The sequence below is a fragment of the Ostrea edulis genome, chromosome 6 (genome assembly GCF_947568905.1).
Source record: "Ostrea edulis chromosome 6, xbOstEdul1.1, whole genome shotgun sequence".
In the NCBI taxonomy this organism is placed as follows: domain Eukaryota; kingdom Metazoa; phylum Mollusca; class Bivalvia; order Ostreida; family Ostreidae; genus Ostrea; species Ostrea edulis.
Genome location: NC_079169.1, coordinates 71,019,649 through 71,046,230, shown reverse-complemented (window position 1 = coordinate 71,046,230; position 26,582 = coordinate 71,019,649). Strand labels below are relative to the sequence as shown.

Here is a 26,582-nt window from a genome sequence, read left to right as displayed (position 1 = left end):
TCCGATCGAATGAGCTATAATTCCGATTGAATGAGCTATAATTCCGATCGAATGAGCTATAATTCCGATCGAAACTTATTCGTCTGTCATCGTTATTGCTGTAAACTTTAGAGACCTTTGTCATAAAGCCCCATGACCAGTAGGTGACCATAATGTTATTTTTCACTATGATTACAGACATTCTAAATTTAAAGTTGCCTTTTCAATATTGCCATACACAAGGCGGGACACGTATGTTTTTAAATATATCTTTTCTTCACATGGATTCCAAGAAACAAAAACACTACACTCTTGTTCTGAGTTACAATTCCAGTGTTTTTGCCTTTAAGACAAATTGTTATGATAGTCATTTTCTCCTGAACGCACCTCCGTTGTAACAGATAAATATAGTGCATCGATTTTAGCGGCGGGGAACTCCGAACTACGATGGCATGAACAGCAATGGCAATGCTTCATGCCGCTATACTTCCCGAAGAGCGAAATTAGCACACCAGTGCATATATTTTTAAAAATAAAATTTATTTCTTATCTATAGAAATATATTTTCATTAATTATGTCTTCATTGGTATAATATTTTGAAATTCTTATTTGTAAGATGCATTCAAAATTTACTTCAGTTGTGATTTTAGTATCAGGAAAATTTCAATTCAATTCATTTATTCTCATAAGTCAATCAACATGGCATAGAGAAATACATAGACAATCACACTAAAATTTATATATACATGCGAGTTGAGGTACATATATATACAAATACGAAAATGAATATTACAAAATATAATTGGCAAATTGACATCAACTTGGAGGGTTGACCACCTCATTTATAGTTTCAATAAATCTTGATAAATTCAACAGCAATTTAAAATTTGTAGAAGAAAATAAATCGTAAAATTTCAAAATATTTGGTCAATGATGAAATTTTTGCGGTATGTACATTTTTCGAAAGTCTTTTAAATTTTCACATGAAAAAAACAATAAAATTCGTCGCCTATTTCAGAATAACACAAATTACATTTTCTATCTGCTCTGGGAATACCAGACCATCTCCCAGTTTCTATTGGTAAACGGTGATTTGTCGTTCTGAATCTTGCAATTTTACGTATTCTATGAATATTCAAATTTGATAAGATGTAATTTTGACATTTAAATTCAGAATTTGTAAACAAGTTGTAAATTTTACCTTTGCTGCAATTATTACATTCTGACAACCATTGTTGCTGGAATTGATCATATAATTTTTGTTTTAATGAGTTTACAAGCCACCTTTTGTTTTGTACATATTGAAATATCCATATAATACTTAAGCCACAATCAATAATGCTTTTAACATTTTTTATCCATTTCATTTCGATACCATTTAAATGTTTTTTATATATAAGCTGATAAAATAGATATGACAATTTTGTTTCTTTCCCATTGACAATATTGGCCCAAAAATTTATAATTCTGGTTTTGATATAGATATCTAATGGGTATCTGCCCAATTCTCCATATATCATAATTTTTGGCGTACTTTGCTTCAGATTCAACAGAATTCTACAAAAAAATTTAATGCACCTTCTCAATAACATCGTTATTACCAAAACCCCATATTTCGCATCCATATAAGAACATTGGCATGATAATTTTATCAAACAAATGCAATTGGTCAGTAATCGAAAGATTTAGGTTTCGCGCCTTTTTAAAGATTCCGTACATAGCTTTTGTTGTCTTTTTTGCTAAAAAGTGTTTGGTTTCATTGAAGGATACAGATCTGGAGAAGAAAACACCCAGATACTTAAAATGTTTGACAATATCTAGCTCTTTACCATCATAAAAAAAACGACAGTTACTAGGCAATCTACCTTTTGATAAAATCATAATTTTTGTTTTATCGACATTTGCTTTAAGTTTCCACTGTTCACAATATTTAAAAAGGCAATCAAATCTTCTTTTGAGTTTGACATAAGTACTGCATCATCGGCATAAAGGATAATCATTATTTTCAAAAATACACTTAGCTCATTTTCCATTTCTTCAGAAATTAGCGTAACCCCCTCAACATTACTATCAAAAAAAGACGTTTTTATACAAAAACATGGTTCACAGAACTCCGCTTAAATTTTATGCAGTAGCCAAATCAACTTTTGGAGGATAATTGGTGGTGTCCTGTAGATATGCAATAAGATTTCAAAATTTTCATTTTCACCCTGGGGACAAATGGGAGTCGAAAACTACGTCTTGAACTGGTTCCAAGAACTCTCACATTTTACACAGTAGCCAAATCATGTTTTGGAAGACGATTGATGGTGTCCTGTAGATGTGCATTAAGTTTTTTGAATTTTCATTTTCACCCGGGGGCAAAATGGGAGTCAAAACGATGTTTTTTCGACAAAAAAAATCCCTGGTTCAGGAACTCCTCTTACATTTTACACAATAGCCAAATAATCTTTGAAAGATAATTGGTGATGTCCCATAGATGTGTGATAAGGTTTCAGACTTTTCATTTTCACCCTGGGGGCCAATTGGGAGTTGAAAAACGACGGTGCTTCTTTATATAGAAAAATTTGGTTGCCAGAACCCCTCTTACATTTCTACAGTAGCTAAATCATCTTTGGGGGGATTATTGATGGTGTCCTTTATATTTTCTTTTTCATCTTGAGCGGCAAATGGATGGGAAAACGACAGACAAAAACATGGTGCTCAAAGGATTGTGTCATATGCAACAAGAATATATTTGCTTTAAAGGTTAGGATCTCAACCATTTTAAAGATATTTAACAAAACAAAAAAAAAGACACCAAAAACAAAACAAAAAACGATGAGGGTTGGGATATGACCCCGGGGCACTTGCCTATCAGAATACTCAATGCATTTCATATGTGCAGCAGAAATATATTTGGTTAAGGGGTCATCTCCTCAATTGCTTTAGATATGTTTCAGCAATTGTGAAATAAGGTTTGAGATGAACCCAGGGCACTTGACCAATGCATCTTGACATATATGACTTAAGCAGGAAGAGAGTATATCTAAAGGCAAACTCTGACTGGACGGGAGAGAAGAAAAACATGGGGGGGGGGGGGGGTATATCAGCTTAAAGTGCATTATAAACTGATTCCCCAACCACAGCGTTATAATGAAATACATTGAACATCTTATAATTCACTAGCGTTCCACGGAACTGTAAATCTGGTGAAGTTGTATAGAAATGATTAAATCGAAATGCTATGATTATGTGGAAATCGTGTGATTTTTAAGAAATAGATAATCCATTTAAAAACTCTTCTTGAGATCAAATCCTATATAAGTCCTACGTAGTTAGCGCTGTTTCTCCGTCATTAAATGAATGTAGTTTTTAAAACTGCACAAAAAATATTAAACCCCAATACCCCATCCCTTTCGCTCCTTTGCTCCGCATCTCTGCGCAAATTTTTCACATTCATCACACACATTGCTGATACAAGATATGCATTCTTCTACCCTAGTTCATCATACAAGTCGTAGATAAAATCATTAAATTCAAAGGTTATGTGCGTGCCATGGGTTTAAATTTAGCTAAAAATAGGTATTACACTTTAAAGCAATGATGGAAAAACCTGTTGACAATAAATGCATACAAAACCGGGAGGTGATTATATCAAAATTACACTACGCAGTAAAATTTGAAATAACTTTTTTAACATTTTGACCATGAAGAAACTTTTCACATTTCGTTTATTTCATTTTCAAATTATTATTTTTATTCATTTATTTCATCATTGATATGATATTCTTATGAAGGGGCAATTTTGCCGTAAATATATTCTATTAAAGCTTGGCAAATTAAGACAGACCAAGATAGATTTTTTTTTTAAATCTAAGACTTGCTTTTATAACTTGTATTGTGTAGAAAATGTTTGTTTTTTTACCAGATAAAATATATGGATGTATTGATAAGTATATTTCATTATAAATATCGGTTTTGTAATTAGTAAATGATAAGTCTAAGCCAAGCAACTGATTTCCATGTGATTTCTTGTTATTTTTTACAATATAAAACATTCTTCGCAATAGACCTTGCAAAAAAAGAAAGAAAATAAATAAATAAAATAAAATAAAAAACACTAAGATAATTTTTTAAATATGAAAATGCATTTACATTCCATTATGATTTTCCTATAGTGAATTTTTTAAAAACATTGAAACAGTGTCACACTAAACAATAACGTTGAAATGGTAATGTACACCGCTGAAGGACGCTGCCGTACCTCCTCTCTTTTTTTCTTCTTCTTCCGGTAATGTAGTCGTGCTCTATTCAGTGGCAATCACAACTTATTGACTGACAGATTGCTTAGGAATTGAATACTTTCAAAAAGTTACACAAGCACATATATACGTTTGATTTAGTATTAATACAAAGAAATGTATCAATATTTATCATTTAACACACACGCACGCACGCAACCCCCCCCCCCCCCCCTCCTCCACACACACATTGTGCTGATAACACCCAAAGAGGTTGCTTTTTTCCAAACACGAAGACTTTTTGTACGGTTTTGTTATATTATCACCTGTCTTGGAATTTCCTTTAAGCGTACCACATGAATGCGAACAAAAAGTTGTAAAAAATGTTTACGAATTCATAAGAGATAAAGCAAACAGACTGATTTTTTTTTAAACTACCCCCCCCCCCTTTTAAAAGAGGGAAAGCATCTAAACGGCTTATCACGACTCTAAGATTGTCTTGCCAATTCCTAGCGATTTCAGTGGCAAATATTATTTGCACGCAGTGTCGCAAGAGTGACCGAAAAGATATAAAATAAGTTAGATAACCCATCTTTCCCTCTGTCGAATACGTTTCGTCTTCCGCGACAGAGGCTGCAGGATAAGAGGCAATATCAGCTGTTTCTCCACGTTCTATTGTGACACACCGTGCTGTTTACCGTTCTCCTGCCACTGTGCATGATGAGCATGTATAAAGTAAGAAGTCTAAAAAAAAAAAACCTTAATTTTCTGGAAGAAAATTATGAACTGAAGACGTCTGTCGAAGAGAGAAAGTGAATTTATTTAATTCGCCACGCATGCGTTGTGTAGTTGTTCCATTTGCAATGCGTTCACTCATTTCAAGGACACGTGTAAACATTTACAACACGCAGTCTTCACAATAAATTCGGCAAATTTATCGTTCATAAGTACTCGAAAGGTTCGAAAAAATTTAAAGGGATCATAAGATTTTTCAGAATTTTTCTTAGCCATTTGTTTTTAATTTTTGGCGTTTTTGCCGCGAATTTCAAATCATATTCACAATGATTTTTTCCCCGTAGCAATCGAACAAATGCAAAAAAAAATTAAAAAAAATGGACCGATAAATTTTGCGCTTCGATCAACCAAGATTCGTACAATTCCATGTACATTTTGCATTATGTGTGACTACAACGTACATGTATATTATATGTATTTATTCATCAATCAAAGATCCTCTATGGACATACATAATTACAAACCTATTATAACTAGGTAACAAACAGCTTAATATGATGCTAGGAGATCTATCTACATAGACATGTACAGTGTTACAAGCGCAACCGTATTGAATGACAGTTTAGATATACAGTTTTTCAAATTTAAGGTAAATCGTGGTATCATTACTTCATTGGGAGAACTTAAAGCTGTATGACCCGATGTTCATGTATTATTTTTGTACATAATTACTTTAAAGCAGATTAATTACTTTATAAAGTTATTAACTTTCCCTTAATTACATGCTTGAAAACATCTGCATGTAAAAGAAAACAGTGCGAATATTATTTAGAAAGTAAATATAGTGGGTACATATATAAATCCTCGCATAATAGACGTCTATAAATAGACCCACGCGCGTCAGGGGAATCCCAACATGATGTATTAACTCATACGCAACTGTCAAGTTTTAAGGCTGAAAGTGCGTAAAACAACGAATTACTAAGAGGTGTTTGATATTTTTATTTCTATTAAACTTATGGTACGGTACTGTTATAACAAAATACATAGCTTTACACAGATAAGACCACCGATGATCTGAAAGTTTGAACTGGTCACGTGACTGTCACTAGAAATGGCAGAGTGAAGCGGTTATTTGTAAACATCGATTTAAAATCAAATTATTTGGTTTAAAACAGGTGAAATAATTTATGATATGTCGTACAGTCTCATAACTACATACGTGCGATGATTTAATAGCGTTTTTACGAGATGGAAAAAAATATTGTAATTCGGACCATACAGCTTTAATTTTTTCCAAAAACCCTTAAAATTTGCGTCATTTTATTAATTTAACCTTATTAAAAATGATAGAAAATAGTACAAATGACTAAATAGGAGAAATATTTCAAGCCCTATAAAATCTGTAAAATCCAGACCCCCTGCCTTATAAAGTGGTGTCCTCAGTAACCGCAATTCCTGGATCCGCCCCTGATATATACTGTTACACCTGTATTAAAGTTGACCTGAATGTTGGTGACATAGAAGAACGGTGTATGTGACTCGAACAAGAAGGACGTACACATATCTGACAGTATTATGTCACCAGCAGACACACCAACAACCATGTCAACCACTGAAATATTGTGATTATTTGTACACTACTCCCCGGAATTATTCTTGGTAAACCTCATTAGTCCTGACATTTTGTTGTTTCTTCGGTCGACAATTTGTTTCAGAATTCACACAGGACTTGATAATTCATTGATGCAAACTGGTAAAGGTACATCAAGTACAATATAAATGGCCCGTTTGATAATTTCCCGCCAGATATGCGGTTACTCTTTTCCAATGATGGATTTCAAATTATTTTTGCGAAAAAGAGCCCATTGTCAACGGTAAATTTCTACTTCAGAAACTTCATTAATTATATTTGGCTGTTTGTAGAGTGATACATTGAATCACACCTGGGTACACAGGAGCTAAGCCGGTTCTTGGCCCGAACTCTGTGATACCTAGCCCTGAACTCTGTGATACCTAGCCCCCGTGCCTGGGTGTTGTACAGGAGGTGCCGGTTCCAGTTAGAGGCCACTCTGTGTGTCTGATACATGTATGAGTGCAGCCAGGTCATCAACACAACCCTGAGGTGACCATTTATTAAATCACGAAGAACAACTTGTAATGAGAGAAACGAATTTTCTGGCTTCTTTAATCACAGTATTGAAAAACTACTGCTGATCATGTGAACATGTTCTGAGATTTCTCTTTGATGTGTTTAGCATTTACACATAAACGTGATATTCTTCATTCTTCCATTATGTATCTCTCATCACCTTCGACGAGAGGACTGTCAATACGTCTATAGGTTGTTTATGTACCATTGATGACATGTTTATAAAGCTGCAGTGATAATCCGGTGTTTTTTAAAGATTTGCTGAAAAACCTCTCACTGGTTCAGGTAGTTTTCTGGAGGCTTTTATTTCATTATTGCTGTTTTATAGATTTTGCTTTACAAAACTTGTGCTCATGTAACGAGATTTTCTCGCGTTCTAGAGTTTCTCTATGATGTCGATTTTGAAGAATAGAACTCAGCTGAAGTTAAAGAAAAAGTTACCTTCTTTAGGTCTGCAGGGTGCAAGTTAGAAAATTTCAAAATGGAGCTGGAGCAGTAAACTTACATAACTTTTAAGCAAGTCTTTTCTGACATATTTCATTTTTACAAATAGAATCTACAAACGTATTCATGTTGCGGATTTTATTTGTAAAAATGAAATATGCCAGAAAGGGTAATTTTCCTAAAGTTACATGTACGAAAGAGAGTGAAAATATATGTATCAAACTACCAAGAAAACAAAGGGTTCGGTTGTTCTAACCAAAACTTCCAAACTCCTTAATCTAATCTTTTCTATCTATACCTACAGAACTCTAATGTTAGATTCATATATTAAGGGGGGGGGGGGACACATCTTCCAAATTGTAAAATATGGAAAAAATATTTGATTTTGGTTTTAATATTTATATTTTTTATTTGCCAATTTTCAAAAACCCTACATGCGCTATCGATATAGAATTATTTCGGTCCTCCTCATTCAATGATTTTTCATTCATCGATTTTCATGATACCTCACACTGTATGTATATTGTCATGTTGTTATTTTGGAATTTACTGGTTTGGTGTAAATACAAAATTTGCAGTGACAACTGTTGTCATATTCTATTTACACCGAACCCGTAAATTCAAGAAACTATACTATGGCAAGTTTATGTGAGTTTAGTCTTTTTAGAGAAATTGATAAGTTGAAGGAATTTGTTTCTAATAGTATGTTTCCCATATCATCAAAATACCAGAGGCATATCATATCACCCATAAAATCAGAATACCAGAGGCATATCATACCACCCATATCATCAAAATACCTGAGGCACATCATACAATGCACCACCCATATCATCAAAATACCAGAGGTATATCATATCACCCATATAATCAAAATAACAGAGGCATATCATATCACCCATATCATCAAAATACCAGAGGCACATCATACCACTCATATCATCAAAATACCAGAGGCATATCATGTCACCCATATCATCAAAATACCAGAGGCATATCATGTCACCCATATAATCAAAATAACAGAGGCATATCATATCACCCATATAATCAAAATACCAGAGGCACATCATACCACCCATATTATCAAAATACCAGAGGCATATCATGTCACCCATATCATCAAAATACCAGAGGTATATCATATCACCCATATAATCAAAATAACAGAGGCATATGAGCTGCCATATTGTTAGTATACTTACAGTAGTATGGTGCAACTTTATTCGTTTTCATAACAAAGAGTTGTAAGTTCTACATTTTCGCGGAATTCAGCTCATATCGCGCCTATGCCCCTTTGCTGTAAATATATGAACACATATTTAGCGTACAATATTCTGTAATATACGTACAGTAGGTTGTCTAAATTTAATCGGAAAAAAATTTAAAATCTCTCTCAATCTTTCTCTCATTCTCTCTCATCAAGATGATTTGTTTTGAAAGGCTGCTGTTTATTTTGTAAGGTCTTTTAAAGAACTCGATGAACCTGTTGTTTTACGTGTAAAATCTCATAATACACGTATGCAAAATTGTGACAATTTACTTCTGATTGTCGGGAAAAAGAATGAAAAAAGAAACTTGTAACCTTTCATTTACGGTTACTCCGTTTATCTGACCAAGATACAGGACTCACGGTGGGTGTGACCAGTCAACTGGGAATGCTTACTCCTCCTTACTCCTTACTCCTCCTAGAAGGCACATGATCCCACTTCAGGTGTGTCCAGGGGCCCGTGTTTGTCCTACTTTTAATTTTGTAATGTCTGGATGATTTACCTGGTATGAGATTGATCACTGTTTGTTATCTTCACCTTTTCATTTACCGGATTTACGAGAAGGGTCTGCATTAGAATATAGCTCAAAGTGGATTTCTATTTATCGCACATCTATTTTTAAATATGTTGAACTGCAAAATATGTAAATAAACCTGCAACAATTATAGATCACTTCCTTACAGTGAATAAGCAAAAATTACCAACAGTTCTTTGTTGTTGTTTTTTAATGCTTATTTTGTTTAAAAAGTTGTGTATGAAAGGCGAAGATAACGAACAGTGATCAATCTCATAACTCCTATAAGCAATATAAAATAAAGAGTTGGGCAACACGTACCCCTGGACAAACCAGAGGTATATGATCTTTCTCACGGCTCAAAAACTAAACCATTGTCGCTGAACAAGAATTTTTAAAAAAGGTTTTTTCAAATATAGAATTCTGTAGTTTAATCTTGAAATTGCCATCCATAAAGTAAACTGGCAAAAAATCATAATTCATGCATTAGGTGTAGTTAGATATTTTCATCATGAAGATAATACAGAGGAGCATTCTACTGATATGTGCATAGACACTCAGCAAGCGAAATATATATGGAGTTGAACAAGAAAACTCGCTGAATGTTATTTTCTTTCGATAAGACAGTCACACACAAAAATTATTCTTAATTTTTTAATTTTTTTTTTTCTTTTTTTTTTTTTTTTTTTTTTACAAAATATGTACAATTTATATATCATATGGTGTGTAACGATCGAGTTATTTTGCAATTTATTACATTAATGGTAAAGGAATCATGAAAAAGAATAGATTTATGTAAAAGTCTTTACAATACGTATTGTACGGAATTCAACGCATTTCGCGGTATCGAGGGAGGGCGTGCCAAGTGCCTGAGCTATTATCCTGAAAAAGTCAGAAATAACTAACACGGGAAACAATTAATAAAACCTAATATCAAATATAAATAAAAACAATTAAGTATTAATGACAAATAGTGATAATTTGCTTTATTATATACCCATCAATGTATCGTTCTTTGATACTGTGGATTTCACAGCGTGTGATCCGGTTTTCCGGATCACCACACTGTGGTTTTCTGATTCCGTATCAGTATCCTCTGAAACTGATGCCGTCACAATGACGTCACAATGCATCAACGCAACGTTATTTGTGGAAAATATTGAACGCGTCACAAACGAAACTGCGTACACAAAACATAATTTCATAGTATGTCTGTGTTTTTGATAGTTTGGATTACATTTATTATCTTAGAAATGTGGATTTAAAATGCAGAAGGGGGTATATAATAAATTTATCATTACTACAGTAACTTGATCCGAAGAGTTGGATCACGTTTCGTTGACAGGCGCGGATCATCAGATCAAACTCGACGCTTCGCGTCTCGTGTGATCTGATGATCCGCGCCTGTCAACTCGACGTGATCCGACTCTTCGGATCAAGTTACTGTAGTAATAATATATATATATATACGTTATAAAAACACGAATAAATGTGATTAATTGGGGAAATTCGCCCGTTTTTTTAAAATTTTATGTACCGGTGTAAAGACGTAGATTTGCTTGTGTTTGACAGAAATATGTACATGTATCTCTTGCACAAAATCGTTTTAATTAAAGAATACTTCTTCATTTGCTTAATCATGCTTGCACTTCTAGTCAAGTTCGCATTTAGCGAGCACCTACATGTCCCTGTAAACATTCCACCTCTATTTACTACAGCCTTTGTCAATACAACCCATTCTGTAGGACAAGGGAATCGGGGAGTTCCAAACAATAAAAGAATTAAACAAATACGTAATAAGAAATAAAAAGTAACCGGAGGGGGTGCACCCGTGAAGCACCTTTACACACGTTTGAGCATCACTATATATAGATTTATGATACATTATGTAATGTTCTACTGTCCTGTCCCTTTATTGAACTTGCTGGGTAGCCATGTATGGCAATGGGGATTCCCCTCAGATTTTCTGTAAAGCTACGTAGTACGGTTCGAAATCCCTTTTCAGGGTCTCCAATGTATAAACTGCATAACAATGCAAGGCTTAAAACAGGAAATATTAAAAAGATGAAATAAATCTACAAAAACGCTGGCGAGTATATGAGAGCATGTAAACTGTTTATCGGATAATTGATATTAAATAACATCTGTAATTGGACGCATTGGATGTAAACACGAATGTTTGTCAAATTCCACAATGTTTGAATTTGTTGTATCAATATCTTCTGGGAAATCCCCGATGGTTTTTACGTTTTCGCTGTTTCATAATAAAAGTAAAATCGGGGGTAGTCTTCGGCAATTTCTCGTAGAAATAACCTTTGTGCTGACTTTAAGATTTATTTTGTAGGAATAGACTGTGATGAGTGTGGCTTACTTATCAGTAAAGCTTAAACATTTATAATTGCGTACATAACAAGAAAAACGACACTTTATGGGGGAATACGTATAATTAAGTTATCTATATCATTTATATTATTTTCAGAGCTTCTGTGCTAATAATCATTATTAATTGTTAATCTCCCTCTCTATATTAGATATTTTCATTCAAATTGATAAATATTCTCCATGTTGATTACAATTTTTCCAATTTGGCATTTCTGTCACAAACGAGAACAAAACAAACTGACGGGGTAGGGTACGATCCATATACAATGATTTCAAAAACTACAATGATCACAAAACCCCATACAGCTAGATCTATCTTTCTTCAAAACTCAAAATTACCTTGTCTTAAACCCAGACGCATAAGAGTAATGGCCACATAATGCTTTAAGATTAAAAAATTTCCATCTTATATCCACAATGTTATTCAAATTAAAGAAACGCCATATTGTTTTTGATACATGTATGTGGTGTATGTTTGACAAGATAACTAGTTGATGTTGTGGTAGGGCTTTTAACAGCCTCGTTTAATGTCAGCATTTCGCAAATTCTCTGGTCGTTATAATGATCTTACTTGCATAGGCCTATGCCTGTACATACAAGTTGTCATTTGGGTCAAACTCAAATGCTGTCTAGCGTGTTTCATACCAATTAGGCCGTTTTTTACTTACTGATTTTGACTACGGATTACTCCGTTTAACTAATCTAGAGGGTTCGTGGCGGGTCAACAGGGGATATTTACTCATCCTAGACACCTGTTCCTACCTCTGATATTTGCAGTAGTCTGTGTTTGCCAGACTCTGAATTTGTATTATATATAGGATTTATGTCTAACGAGATTAATTACTGTTAGTCATTAAACTCTACTTTTTATATATGAATCAGGTAAACTTTGGAATTCTCTGTCAGACACTTTTAAGAACATTGCTTTTTTGTTTTAAAAACTCATTTGAATCAAATATTAGTAGTCGGAACTGTGCTTTTTGTACTTCCTCCGCTTGATTTTAATATTCACTTTTTAGAATCCGGTGTTTCAGTTTTATCGCTTAAATTACGGCGTTAATGGTGTTTACGTAGTTGTTGTATTAGATGTGTATATTGCGTATTCTATTAGCAAATCTCAAACGTGGAATTATAACACCAAATAAAAATACACACTCCTTTATACACATCATTTGTAAACGGGGTATGGGAATATTGCTATCCAACAGAGCTTAAAGAAATTTGGGGTAAATATGAATGTTGGACTGATCCCACAATCCAATTATATCACATCCTTCAGGAAATCCCCGATGGTTTTTACTACTTTCATAATAGAATTAAAACCGAGATAGATTACCCAAGATCCACTACGATAAGAAAAGCATGATCAATACATGTACTTGTAACGTAATCCTTGACAATTTTCGTAGAAATGATATTTAATTTAAACTATATTTTATTCACAAAGTGAATGGGATCGGGCAGCAGGGATAGCCTATTTAAGCCCTCTCCCTATATCAAGGTAGAAATGATATCGAGGATTGCTGGCAGTGAAGGACAACTGAACGCGAGGACTTTGATATCGATGTGACATTTTTTACTGTTGTAGAAACAGAATGAGATTGTGATGCGCTATTCCGGCTGTCGTTTACAAATGTCAAAAACATATTATTCATAACATACAATATAATAATTCGACAATTTTTGAGAGAAAAAAAATTAAATTCATATGTACATTTACTTTTATCCCAATATCAGTTTTAGTAATCTCGTCTTAGATTCGGCTTGGCTGAATATTTGGACTGACGCTTTCATTGAATCTCGGAGCAGTCCTTCATAATTCATGTCTGGAAATTTACTTTCAGCTTCGGCCGATTCTAGCAATTAATGTGCACTTAGGTTACACTGCTGTTCGCTTCAAATAAGTTACTTGACTATTAAACCAAATCTGTATCACTATTAATGCTGCATTACTTACCGTCGAAGTATGTAAATTCCATAAAATAAACTATTACTAAATTTTCCGTTCTAATTATGACTTCAATGGCGCAATATTTTATCTCCCGAGATTGAAGAGTTCCAATAGTTTGTTTTTTAAATTAGCGATATACAAGACGGTATGTAGAGATATAGTGTATCAGTAAATAGATAATACAGACTATAGGAACTCTTCAATTTCAGGAGATAAAATATTGTATCATGAAAGTCTTCATTTGAACGGAAAACTTAATGCATATTTTCATTTTGGATTTTTATACCTAAACGATAAGCAATACAAAATTAATAGTGATAGAGAGTTAGTTTGATAGTCAAATCACTTACTTGAAGCGAACAGCAGTATTAAATAAGTGCACATTAATTGCTAGAACTGACCGAAGCTGAAAGTAATTTTCCAGACATGAATTATGAAAGACCGTTCCGAGATTCGGTAAAGGCGCCAGTCCAAATATTCAGCCAAGCCGAATCTCAGCCGAGATTACATTTTCAAAGCTTCTGTGTTAAAACATAACACCGTATGGAATTACTGAAGTGACTCTCTCTGCGTGAAATTGAATAGAATTACTGAAGTGACTCTCTCTGAAATAAGCGCTGTAACTGAAAGCAAGCATAAATAATTCTTTCCCTCTCTCGGTTATGCAATCATTGCAGAATACATTTGTCATTACTTATCGTGAATATTGTTATCTGAGTTGATAAACACTCTCCATTTTTAATATATTCGATCAGTGCATACTATCTATTCAAGATATATTACTGGATTCAGGTACTCTTCACACAATTGCTCTGAAAAAATATAGTTCCATTCATGATCAGCAGATACAGGATTACAACAAATGTATAAAATATCGATGTGTATGTAATACGTGGGAGAAAACAAAATTAAAGTCAAATGTTTTTAAGAAAAATCACTTTCCCCCCAGAAATGTACATAAGAAGTGTTCATATTCCTACGCTAGCTGCCTCCTCAGTCTTTTCACGAAATATAGGTCATTCTTCGATTGAAAATTTTTTCACGATTGATTATACTATTGCAACAATTATATTACTTTGATGAATATTGTTCGTTAATTATCATACAATTTCTTCTGAGAGAGAATGTTAATCATTAATTTATGTGGGGGTTTCTCGTTGTTTAATGACGGAATGCGTATACAACACTCAACACCTGGGTTCGGACCACAATTAGAAGGTGAAGGTAACCAGTCTGAAGATATTTGCAATGTATTCAGTGTGACATATACATGTCTATTTATTTTTTAAGGGGTTCTTTGCTGTTAAGGTTATACCATACACAAAATTTGGAGAAAGTGTAGATTACATCAATCCTTCTTGTTTTTGCCATTCTAAAGTTCACATTAATTTGTTACATGGTAAAAATTAGAGTACAATTGTATTTATTCCGAGAGATTTCAATTTTTTCATGTCTTTGCTTTGAATTTCCATACAGATATAAAAGGAAAAATTTGGGAAGAATGATGAAATAAGACTGGTTTGATAGGGAAATTTTGTGATAAAAATGATCATTTTTAGCAAAAATTAAGCCTGCACAAAGTATGTGCCCCAATAAGTTGTATTAATAGGTATACGCATTCTCATGTAGTATTTTTAAAGCTATACTTTTCTGCTGTATTTTAATAAATTTGCTAATCCCCAACTTCCTTGATTTCCTTCTTTATCGTTCGACAAAAAAGCATAAATATTTTTGTACCATATTTGTGCCATCTATCCATTTTTTCATATGTCTTGCAAGCACCGGTGTGTGCACTGTTTGCTAGTGACAAAAGACTGGTGACGGTATTTGCTACGGATATGAAGGACTATACACCAGTTTCATAACAAGTGCAGTCTTTTCTTAGAGATCAGCTGAGCATAGTGAAAATTCAAGTAAATTAAAAGTCGAATATCTTGGATATGGGATAACCCATATCTATTCTTGTTATTACAATTTTTTAATTTTTCTAATAACTTCAATACAAATAAAGTAAATAAATTCATGGTGACTTAATTAGTCACAACATGTATTGTACTGAGTATCTGCCCTCTATATGCAGTGTCATACGGTATGTATTGCATGCTTATGGTCAAGTTTTAAAAAGTGAACAACTGTTATTTTGATGTATATTATTCGGATTAACATGCTTCCGTGTACCTATACCAGGAAGAACTACCTTGAATCAGTATAGATCCTAAGCGTTGGATTATGATACCGTGTGATTTAAATGGTCCCGACGCCTGGTGTGTAGCGTGTATACACAATTTAAGGAGGTACTCTACATTGTCATAATGGCTGACTTCCTTTTAAAACATGGATGAAAATATAAATATCTGCAATATTTGTCTATTCATGTAAAAACAATCCTACCTGAGTAGCTCAGTAGGTTAGCACGTCGACTGCTGAACTGTAGATAGCGGGTTCAAGTCCAGCGGCGGATTTAAAAAAACTGCAGATTGCTTTTTACTAAAACTGCATTTTTTGACTAAATATTAGTAAATTTGAAAGTTTTCAACTTCAAAATATTGTTGTACATATCCTCCACTTTTCATCCATATCAAATCTTTCTGGTGTAGCCTTAAAAGGTCCAACTTTTCATTTTATCGATAAACACCTATAGCAAATACATGTATAGCTTGAAAAAGAGAGGTGGGAGAATATTGAAGGAAGAGAGATAAACTGGATTTTATTCCCCATTTTTAATGGTAATTTTGTCGATGTTCAAATTTTGAATTTTATTTTCACTTTCTTGTTTTAAAATTACAAAGCACATCAATGAAAGCATGTTGGACGATCCTTTGATTAAACGATCTTTAAAAACATGTTATTTTATCTCTAGCTATTTTCACCTTGTCTTTCAGTATCGTGGTGATTATATAGAAGATCCCAACTTTTTTCCTACAAGAGACTACTACGACAATGCATTATACCCAAACCCCCATAAAGTGGGACGGTCCGCTCTGGGTGTGCATGCAGGATATCTACCCTCAGTCCAGCATAGCGGCTGGACAGATGGAGGATCAGAAGAACGTCTGCACAAACACAGGCGGGATACAAGCAGTTCCTGGTCCAGCAGAAAGACACGAACTGTTTGGGCAATAGTTGCAATAGTATTCATTCTGGCAATCGCTGCAGGTGTCGGTGTCGTTATCTTCCTAACTAGTCAAAGTGAGTGGTTTTCATTGTAAGCCATCTGAATTAATTGATTGTGACAGAAAAAAGTTCAGTTGGGTCTTTTGTTGTTCTGGGATACTTTGAAATACACGTACAAGCTTACAATTAAGGTATTCAATTAATAACGAAAGGATATTGAATGATATTTGATTATTAGATCAAGATAAAAATAACGATGAAAGAAAAATATATTAAATTCACGTGACTGGGAAACAATTAGAGGGCGATCTGTTGGTACTTGAAAATTTTTGGAAGAGTTTTCCTTGCAACTCCTGGTTAGTTAATTGTTATGCCGCACATAATTTTATGTTCTCTGTAGGGTAATGAAAAATAATTTACAATGCTTAAGAAACTTATGTAAAATTTGAAATGCATAATATAGTATGCAATATTTACATTCTCTTATATTTCTTTTGAAAATGACATTGCCTGAATCATCCTCGACAATGAATACATGATTTTTTGCACCCGGGTTTTGTTTTGTACACCTGTCCGCGTAATCATTACCAACTATGGAGCGTCATCAAGGTCAAAGGGTAGTGGCTGTTTCGGTTTTAAAAGTAACGAATGGGTCAAGGATATGATATCCGAGTACTCAAATCTAGTTTATATTAATAAAAAATACATAAAAATATAGATGCAAACAATGAAAAGTTTTTCTTTGTTGTTTTATCAGGTGATGAAGAGCGATCATTTGCAAAAAAAATATATATATATATATATTTAAAAAAAATGCATGATTTTCTGCAATGCTTGCTGTCTTCATCACCCTGTGTTCAAAACAGCAAAGAAAGCATTTTATTTTATAAGTCAAGATGAGTATTACCTTAATACAAAATAGACCATGATAGACGAAATTCATAGTCAAAAATCTTCTAAAGTTATTCAACGATAAGCAATAGTATGCAAAAATATGAGGCGTCAATATTTTGTATGTAGGCTATTGAGTGTAAATGAGCGACACGCACAGTTTTGACCAAGGGATGTTTAACCTGGAATTGATATAGTGATGCGGGTACATGTACAGATAAGAATATTTAATTCGTACGAAAATTTTGTATCTTTTTCCCCGCAGCCTCAGATCAAAAAGATCCGCCATCCTCACAAACGATTTTCGAGGGCAGTGTAAAAGTAGAACAGACTTGGACAGATCGCTATAACGACCCAAGTTCTGAAGAATACAGAAACGCAAAGGCAAACTTTGAAAATACGGTAAGGGATATTGAATATGGCGTTCCTCAGTGTTTAAATATAATTTAATCCTTCATTTATTTATTTTTTCTGAATAAAAAGGATTCATGAACTTAAAACTAGAGACATGAAAGGACACATTATTTTAGACAATCCGTTCCCTCGCTTTGGTTATACATCACCCCGGAACGCCAATCCGAGGGAAAAGATTCCAACTCGTTGGAACAGATTACTTATCCGATGGAACGGATTAATCAAATATTACTAAACTATTGAACGGATTAATCAAATATTACTAAACTATTGAACGGATTAATCAAATATTACTAAACTATTGAACGGATTAATCAAATATTACTAAACTATTGAACGGATTAATCAAATATTACTAAACTATTGAACGGATTAATCAAATATTACTAAACTATTGAATTCTGAATCTGAAGAACGAACTATGAACGGATTAATCAAATATTACTAAACTATTGAACGGATTAATCAAATATTACTAAACTATTGAACGGATTAATCAAATATTACTAAACTATTAAACATATTAATCAAATATTACTAAACTATTGGACGGATTAATCAAATATTACTAAACTATTGAATTCCGAATCTGAAGAACGAACTATGAACAGATTAATCAAATATTACTAAACTATTGAATTCCGAAGGATTGGTTAAATTGGTTAATTGTCAATCTGAAGAACGAACTATGAAATCTGTGCAACATTCGCCAGGAACTGATTATTTTTGGAATTTTGCTTTCAATTGACATGCTCCTTCATGGTTATCGTAGAATTTATGATATACATGCGATTCGCACGTTCATTTTGAATCAATATGGCGCATTTTCTTTGAGTGTTGGACTTTTATAAATGGTATTTGATTTTGCAGATGAATACACTGTACAGAAGTAGTAATTTAGCAGGGCAGTATGACTACACGGAAGTGACAGGTCTACAGTAAGACTCTAAACAATACCAGTATCATTTGTCTAAACAATACCAGTATCATTTGTTTTGGGTTTTTGTTAATAAAAGTGGCTGGCTTTATACAAAATCAATGTACATCACTGTAGGTTATACAATGTAGAAATCAATGTACATCACTGTAGGTTATACAATGTAGAAATCAATGTACATCACTGTAGGTTATACAATGTAGAAATCAATGTACATCACTGTAGGTTATACAATGTAGAAATCAATGTACATCACTATAGGTTATACAATGTGCATCACTGTAGGTTATACAATGTAGGTTTGTACATCACTGTAGGTTATACAATGTAGGTTTGTACATCACTGTAGGTTATACAATGTAGGTTTGTACATCACTGTAGGTTATACAATGTAGGTTATACAATGTAGGTTATACAATGTAGAAATCAATGTACATCACTGTAGGTTATACAATGTAGAAATCAATGTACATCACTGTAGGTTATACAATGTAGAAATCAATGTACATCACTGTAGGTTATACAATGTAGAAATCAATGTACATCACTGTAGGTTATACAATGTAGGTTATACAATGTAGGTTATACAATGTAGGTTTGCGGTGCACGTTATCCTGTCTGTGATTCTTTTACATGACACAATATCTACATACCATCAGAGCTCTGAAGATATTTAGAACGTTCACACAAACAAGTACATCGAAATATATATATATAGTGCTTTGTATAATTTTTTGAATTTGACCTTGTATCCATGTTGTGGATCCGACACTTTTAGGTATCTGGTATTGTTGGAACTTGGTGCTTATATATATATTAATTATATTATATTTTATATATATATATATATATATATATATATATATATATATATATATATATATATATAAAGCAACAACACCCGATATCTAGAAGACACGTGAATATTCTAATTACAGGCCAGGCAGCATAAATTACATTTACAACATTGTGTTTAAAACGTCTGACGCAGTTGTGACGTTACCCTCCGTCAAAACCGTTCTACAAGACGCGATAACGACAGGGAGGATAACCGAGATTTCTTCGAATATTGTGATAGACCGTTCAACTGCAGTCATCCTTCAAGGTACTAGTAGATATCAAACAAGTAAGGTTATCAACTAACGTAAATGAATTTAGAGAGAGTGTATGGCTAAATATCAAAACGGATGAATATCACTATTGACACAAGTTTTACTTTTAAATGATGATAGAAAAATCAACGAGTAGAGTTACATCAACAACGATGTTAACTGAAACTCCAGAAAACACACACACAACTACTATCCAAGAACAGACAACAACTCAACCACCGACGACAACCACTCAACCACCGACGACAACAACTCAACCATCGACAACAACTCAACCACCGACTACAACAACTCAACCACCGACGACAACAACTCAACCACCGACGACACCAACTCAACCACCAACCCAACCACCAACTCAACCACCGACAACTCAACCACCGACGACAACAACTCAACCACCGACGACAACAACTCAACCACTTACGACAACAACTCAACCACTTACGACAACAACTCAACCACCTACGACAACAACTCAACCACCGACTACAACAACTCAACCACCGACGACAACAACTCAACCACCGACGACACCAACTCAACCACCAACTCAACCACCAACCCAACCACCAACTCAACCACCGACAACAACTCAACCACCGACGACACCAACTCAACCATCGACGACAACTCAGACACCAACTCAACCACCAACTACTCAAACATCGACAACTCTGACACATACAGAATCAAAAACTCAAGCATCATCAACTGAAACACCAACTCCCACTTCTACAACAGAGGTTCCTACAACAACAGAAGGTATATCTCTCTCTTGATACCTCTATTCATGCGTTCTCTTATTTCACTCGCGTGATTCAGATCTCAAGAAGTCTTACTTATCTTTAGCTCCACCTCCTGCACCCGTGATTTTTGATGGAACCATCATAGTCAACCAAACCTGGGATGACAAATTAAATGATTCTAGCACACCTGAGTACATAACGGCTAAAGAGGAATTTGAAAATGCTGTAAGTAAATTAAGAAGGATAAAGCTTGTATTCTTACCTAGTCTATTATTTAAATTGATATTACATTTTTTCTTCTTCTGTTTTCTAACTTTAATCAAAGAGAAAGGTACACAAAATGAACAGGGGTGAAACAGTTAATCACGTGACCTATTATTACCCGATCACGTGACGAACTGTTTCCCGGTCACGTGAGAAACTATAGCCCGGATTAGCAGATTAGGTAATAAAACAATTATTTCATACCTACTAGAGAAACAGTCAAAACTATTTCCCCTCAGTTGTGTTTGCCAACCTGGGAAATTGTTATTGTCGGCCTACGGCCTCTGAGAACAGTTTCCCGGGTCTTCTCCACTACCTCGGGACAATAGTTTTGACTGTTTCCCGAGTAGGCATGAAATAATTGTATACTGTTTTCCAACTTTAATCAGCAGAAAAAGGTACACAAAATGCATGAGGAGAGGTGAAAACGTTCATAACGTGACTTACTGTTACCCGATCATGTGCCGAACTGTTTCCCGGTCACGTGACGAACAGTTTCCCGGTCACGTGAGAAACTATTGATTTGGTAATAAAACAATTATATCATGCCTACTCGGGAAACAATCAAAACTTTTCTCCTCGGTAATAGCAATGACACAGAAAACTTGTCTTCGGCCTACGGCCTCTGAGAACAGTTTCCCGGGTCTTCTCCACTACCTCGGGACAATAGTTTTGACTGTTTCCAGAGTAGGTATGACATAATTGTATATACTGTTTATTTCCCCCCCGCCGCAACACGGAAGGGGACATAGCAATACATGTACCGGTGTTCGCGTGCGTCTATCCGTCCGTCACACTGGACATTGTGGACGCAACTTCTCCAAAATCGTTGAACGGATTTTGTTCAAATTTTGTAGGATTGTTAGTCACCATATGTAGTTAATCGTATTGGCCCGCCATTTTAATTCGACAAATTTTACAGGAGTTGTGAGACTTTGTTGAATTTATACATGCTACACTATAGGAACACTTTGTGGACGCAACTACTCAGAGACCGCTGTACGGAATTTGTTCAGATGTTGCATATTACTATTACACCGCGAGTTTGATTCTACTAATTTTATAGGAGTTATGGGACTTTTGCGCTTCATCGATTTTTGCGGCGGCGTGGGATGGCTACGCCTAGCAATCTTGTAATTACAGATTTAAAAAAAAAATCTTGTAGCGTATATGTGTAAATGCAAGTCACTTGAAATTCTGAAGTTGTAATTACAGGTTTGTTTTAGAATGTAGATAAAACACACCTAATAGCTGGCTAACACGGTATTTTTGAATGGAATTCTGATTTATTATGACAACAGTGTTTTCAGGATATCGAATGACATGGTGTAATTGTTATTGGCTTTTCCAGATGGATGTTTTGTATCAAAACAGCTCCTTATCGGAGAGGTACAACCGTACAGAGGTACTGGGAATTCAGTGAGTACTGTGAAAGTGCCATCATTATGGAATTCTTGGATTCATTCATTTCGCCATTTACGTTTCATGAATATTAAAAAGTGAAAGATTGACAAAACTTATTTCCGTTTGAAATTTCATTTGTAGGCCGGGTAGCATTAAATACGACTACATCATGATTTTCAACCCTGAGCCCCCGTCTCCTTTGCCCCCGACAGTATTTCCCAACACTACAGAAGAACCTGGTGATAACAACCACACCGCGGAACCAACGAGTCCACCCCTCAGCTTTAAACTGTCCACGACGTTTGTTATGCAAGTTCTGAAAACAGCTATATCTTCTGGGAAAATGAAGGAAGTGTCTCCAATGTTAAATATCGACGAGACCTCGGTTGTGGCAATGGAAGGTACTTTGTTTTATATTTCATGAGAATGTTCCCTGCATTTCTATCGCAGATCAGCCCGTTTAAGACAAACTGAGACAGGGTTATAGGCGTAACAAAAATACTTTCAAAAACGGCTCTTTTCATACTACACTGTACTTTTAATATATGAAAACATCTCTTATAGAGTAATTCTAGGTCAAATTTAATTACTATCAAGTAATGAAATGATAATTAGGGATACCCAGTATTTTTTATATCTTTACCCGGCCTATTAAAACTATAAATATGTATAGCTGTATATGTTTTGTACTGTATATAGTTCGTCAACGTAAGGCTGGTTTATAGAGGCATTAGCTGTGAAAGTGATGGCAACCATTTTCTCTCTCAAAATCTCTCAATGGCATAGGAATATATATCAATGATTGATAAAAACATTTATTTTGTACAAAAACAAGAGAAACAATAATAACACTGTGTTAGATATAAGGAAGAAGTTTTGTCTTGCAGGACAATTATTATTTAATCACTGAAATTACACATTCATGTGCCTGCTTTGGGGTTAAAAAGTGTTTGAAATAATTGAATACTGGTGTTATTATTGAAATATATAATGTAGAGCATTTTTCATTAAATTCATTTTTGGTGACAAAATGACAGCTAATTTAAATGTTAATTAACTTTTCCCTCGATCGCAACCATTCACTGTAGATGTTAATGGTATCCTTTTGTGTATTCATGTAGTTCAAACCCATGACCATTACCAATCACCTTTTGTCAATGCCTGTTAAAGTCAAGGTCATACATGTACATACGAGGTAGGAAAATGCTAATTAAATGAGCATAATTTTCTGCAACCAAACACAACCGTCTTGATAACTTCCAAGAAAGAATACCTCCCTCGTATTGAGAGCTTACTACTTGGTGGTGAAATTCTACAATTTAAGCCAGTGTTAAAGCGATATTAGCTGTCATTTTTGGTGTCGAAAAGTTTTGTTGTGAAATTGTGATTTACTATTTCAATGACAGAAAAAACTTTTTTTAAATTTTGTTATCAATATTTGTGTCAGAAAACCTATTCAGAGGCTCTGAGTGATATTGCCTTTTCGTAAAAAGATTGATTTCAATTCCACAGAACCAATATCTGTATTTTGATAAAATCTTAAATTTAGTTTTAATTTTATTAACGCTTATGGTTAAAGTTACATACAAAACTATCGTAAGAGCACATTTTTATAACAAAACAATTTTTTTCAGATTTAGAGCTAATATTGCTCAATGCATTATGCGAACCCCTCTGTTACCTGGGACCTCGGTATTTCAGGTAAACTGAAAGAACCGTGATGGTCACTTAATATGCCGAGTGCTTGGCAAGATATATTTAAACGACTTGAGCCTGTCTCGGCTGGGACTCGAACCCGCAAGCTGCTACTCAAAGCGAGTGATTTACTCATTGAGCTACAGTTGCGGTGTAAGTCATCGGCACAACTCAAAGTTTCATATGCCGTAATCTTTGGATATCATCAAAGGAATAAAAAACATGTGGTTTAAACCAAGCTATATAAGTTATACACTTTATGCAATTCAACTCAATCAGATTAAAAAGTTATCAAGCTAATTTCCTATTTAATCATGTATTCTCCGAGTCGGATAGTGAACGCCCCTTTTCGAAATATTCATGATCACGTGACCTTGCACGCGGAATTACGAAAGTCAACGGTGAAGGCGTGGACGTTCTGCACATTTAGCGATGAAATACAGTCAGACGGAAATAGGGTAGAGAGAACCACTTTGAGCATGGAGGGGAATGTTTAAATCTCTTGTCTAACATGAAATCACCATTCAGTACGATTACATACTGTAAATCTCCCATAAGTTGATATTTTTTTTCTCGCGCGTTTGTGCATATCTACCATAAACGTTATTCCTTCATAAATATGCATTAAAAACCCATCGTATTCTCCTTACATTGAATAGACCAGTATTCCTTTAATACCCATATATAATTTGTCGAAATTGTAAAATAGTATTCTTTTTCATGGTTTATCATATTGACAAAATATTGGTCTGGTTTTTACATCGAACAAAATACTGTTCAACGTGACACATATCTCTCTAAAAGCATAAGGTATTATAGAACTTTATATATTTCATAGAGAGAACAACGACAACTACCACAACAACCACCACTACAACAACAACACCAACAACAACAACACAAAGAACAACACAGGCAGATACAACTGTTGTCCACCCCGCGACACCGATGACAACCTTTATCCATACAACAGCTCAGACAACACCAGGAACAACTGAATTAAAAACTACCACATCAACCTTTACCACTTTGCCAAGAGAAACTACCACTATGCCAAGGGAAACTACCACTATGCCGCTGGGGGAGGTCTCCTATCTGACTGATGTTGAGCTGAATATAGTCCCGTATTCCCCGGAATTCAGGAACCACAGTAGCCAGGAGTACAGAGACATGGAGGCGTTAGTTACCAGTGTGGTTAGTGAAGCTGTACATATGTTGGAAAGAGAGGCGCATGCTCTAATTTCCTTTCTTTATAATCCCGTGGGGATCCAGGTTAGAATAGGTCCTCAGTACCCCCTTGCTTGTCGTAAGAGGCGACTAAATGAGGCGGTCTTTCGGATGAGACCACGGAAAAAACCCCAAAAAACCCAAGGTTCCGTGTTACAGCAGGTGTGGCATGATAAAATTCCCTCCCCGCTCAGAGGCCATAAGCGCCGAACATAGGCACCTAAATTCACGGGCAATGGTGACGTCTCCTTATGAGTGAAAAATTCTCGAGCGGGATGTTAATCAATATTCAACCAACCAACGTTTTTTTAAATTAAGAGTTTCTTTCAAGCTCTAGAGCATGCATTATGGATATATGGCATACAAAAAACACAAAGTTCATATACATAAATCATAAAAGAGTGATTATCCAGAAGATAGATAAAGAAATAAAATTTACAAGTTCATGCATCTTCGCTAGCCAAGGGTGACGATACACGGTGTTCCTCTTTGAAAGATCAACTTTTCTTAGTAAAGAACAGCTATATATGTCTCAGGTGAAACAAGTCCCTCCAATGTCCATGTGACTCGAGTCCTTGCACGTGTTGGAAACGAAAGTCTATCCATGCCCATATCCACCAATAAAAACCACTTGGAATCTCTCTCCACACATTCGTCATTAAATAACTGCTCAATTAATATCAATAGCAATGCTCCTTTAAGAAGAAAGCGGACAGCTGCAGCTGTGGATTCAGATTCTGATTAGGTCTATCAAAATATTTCGCGCTGATGGACTGTCGAGTGACGTCACGCATCGCCCTGATTATTGATTTAGTCAAAGAGGAATAACTCTAATACAATTTACTGTCAGCAACGTAGTTGCCAAAATGAAAGTCGTAGAATTCGATTCTGGTGTTATTTTGTACAGCGAAAAATTAATTAAACGGTACCCCCCCCCCGGCAAAGCCTCGGGTTTCATAGCTTTTTTGCAACGCGGGTGGAATCACCTTATATTTCATGATTATTCATATAATCATAAGGTGGAATAACGGGTGGAATCACCTTATATTTCATGATTATTCATAAGAGTCTTACAGGAATCTTGCATTTAATCACTTTGATTTCAGTTCTGATTTAACAAGAA

The 26,582-nt window shown here is 34.7% G+C and overlaps 1 protein-coding gene across 1 annotated transcript in view; it reads left to right on the top strand.

Moving 5' to 3' along the window:
- LOC125683627 (MAM and LDL-receptor class A domain-containing protein 2-like) overlaps nucleotides 1–26,582 on the top strand; it is a 202,632-nt gene that overhangs the window by 2,713 nt on the left and 173,337 nt on the right. The window contains exons 2-10 of the mRNA XM_056140659.1: nucleotides 16,535–16,841; nucleotides 17,923–18,059; nucleotides 18,942–19,009; nucleotides 19,947–20,113; nucleotides 20,241–20,885; nucleotides 20,973–21,094; nucleotides 22,485–22,552; nucleotides 22,679–22,938; nucleotides 25,071–25,426. Of these exons, the coding sequence (XP_055996634.1) occupies nucleotides 16,535–16,841; nucleotides 17,923–18,059; nucleotides 18,942–19,009; nucleotides 19,947–20,113; nucleotides 20,241–20,885; nucleotides 20,973–21,094; nucleotides 22,485–22,552; nucleotides 22,679–22,938; nucleotides 25,071–25,426 (2,130 nt within the window). The remainder of the gene's footprint in view (nucleotides 1–16,534; nucleotides 16,842–17,922; nucleotides 18,060–18,941; nucleotides 19,010–19,946; nucleotides 20,114–20,240; nucleotides 20,886–20,972; nucleotides 21,095–22,484; nucleotides 22,553–22,678; nucleotides 22,939–25,070; nucleotides 25,427–26,582) is intronic.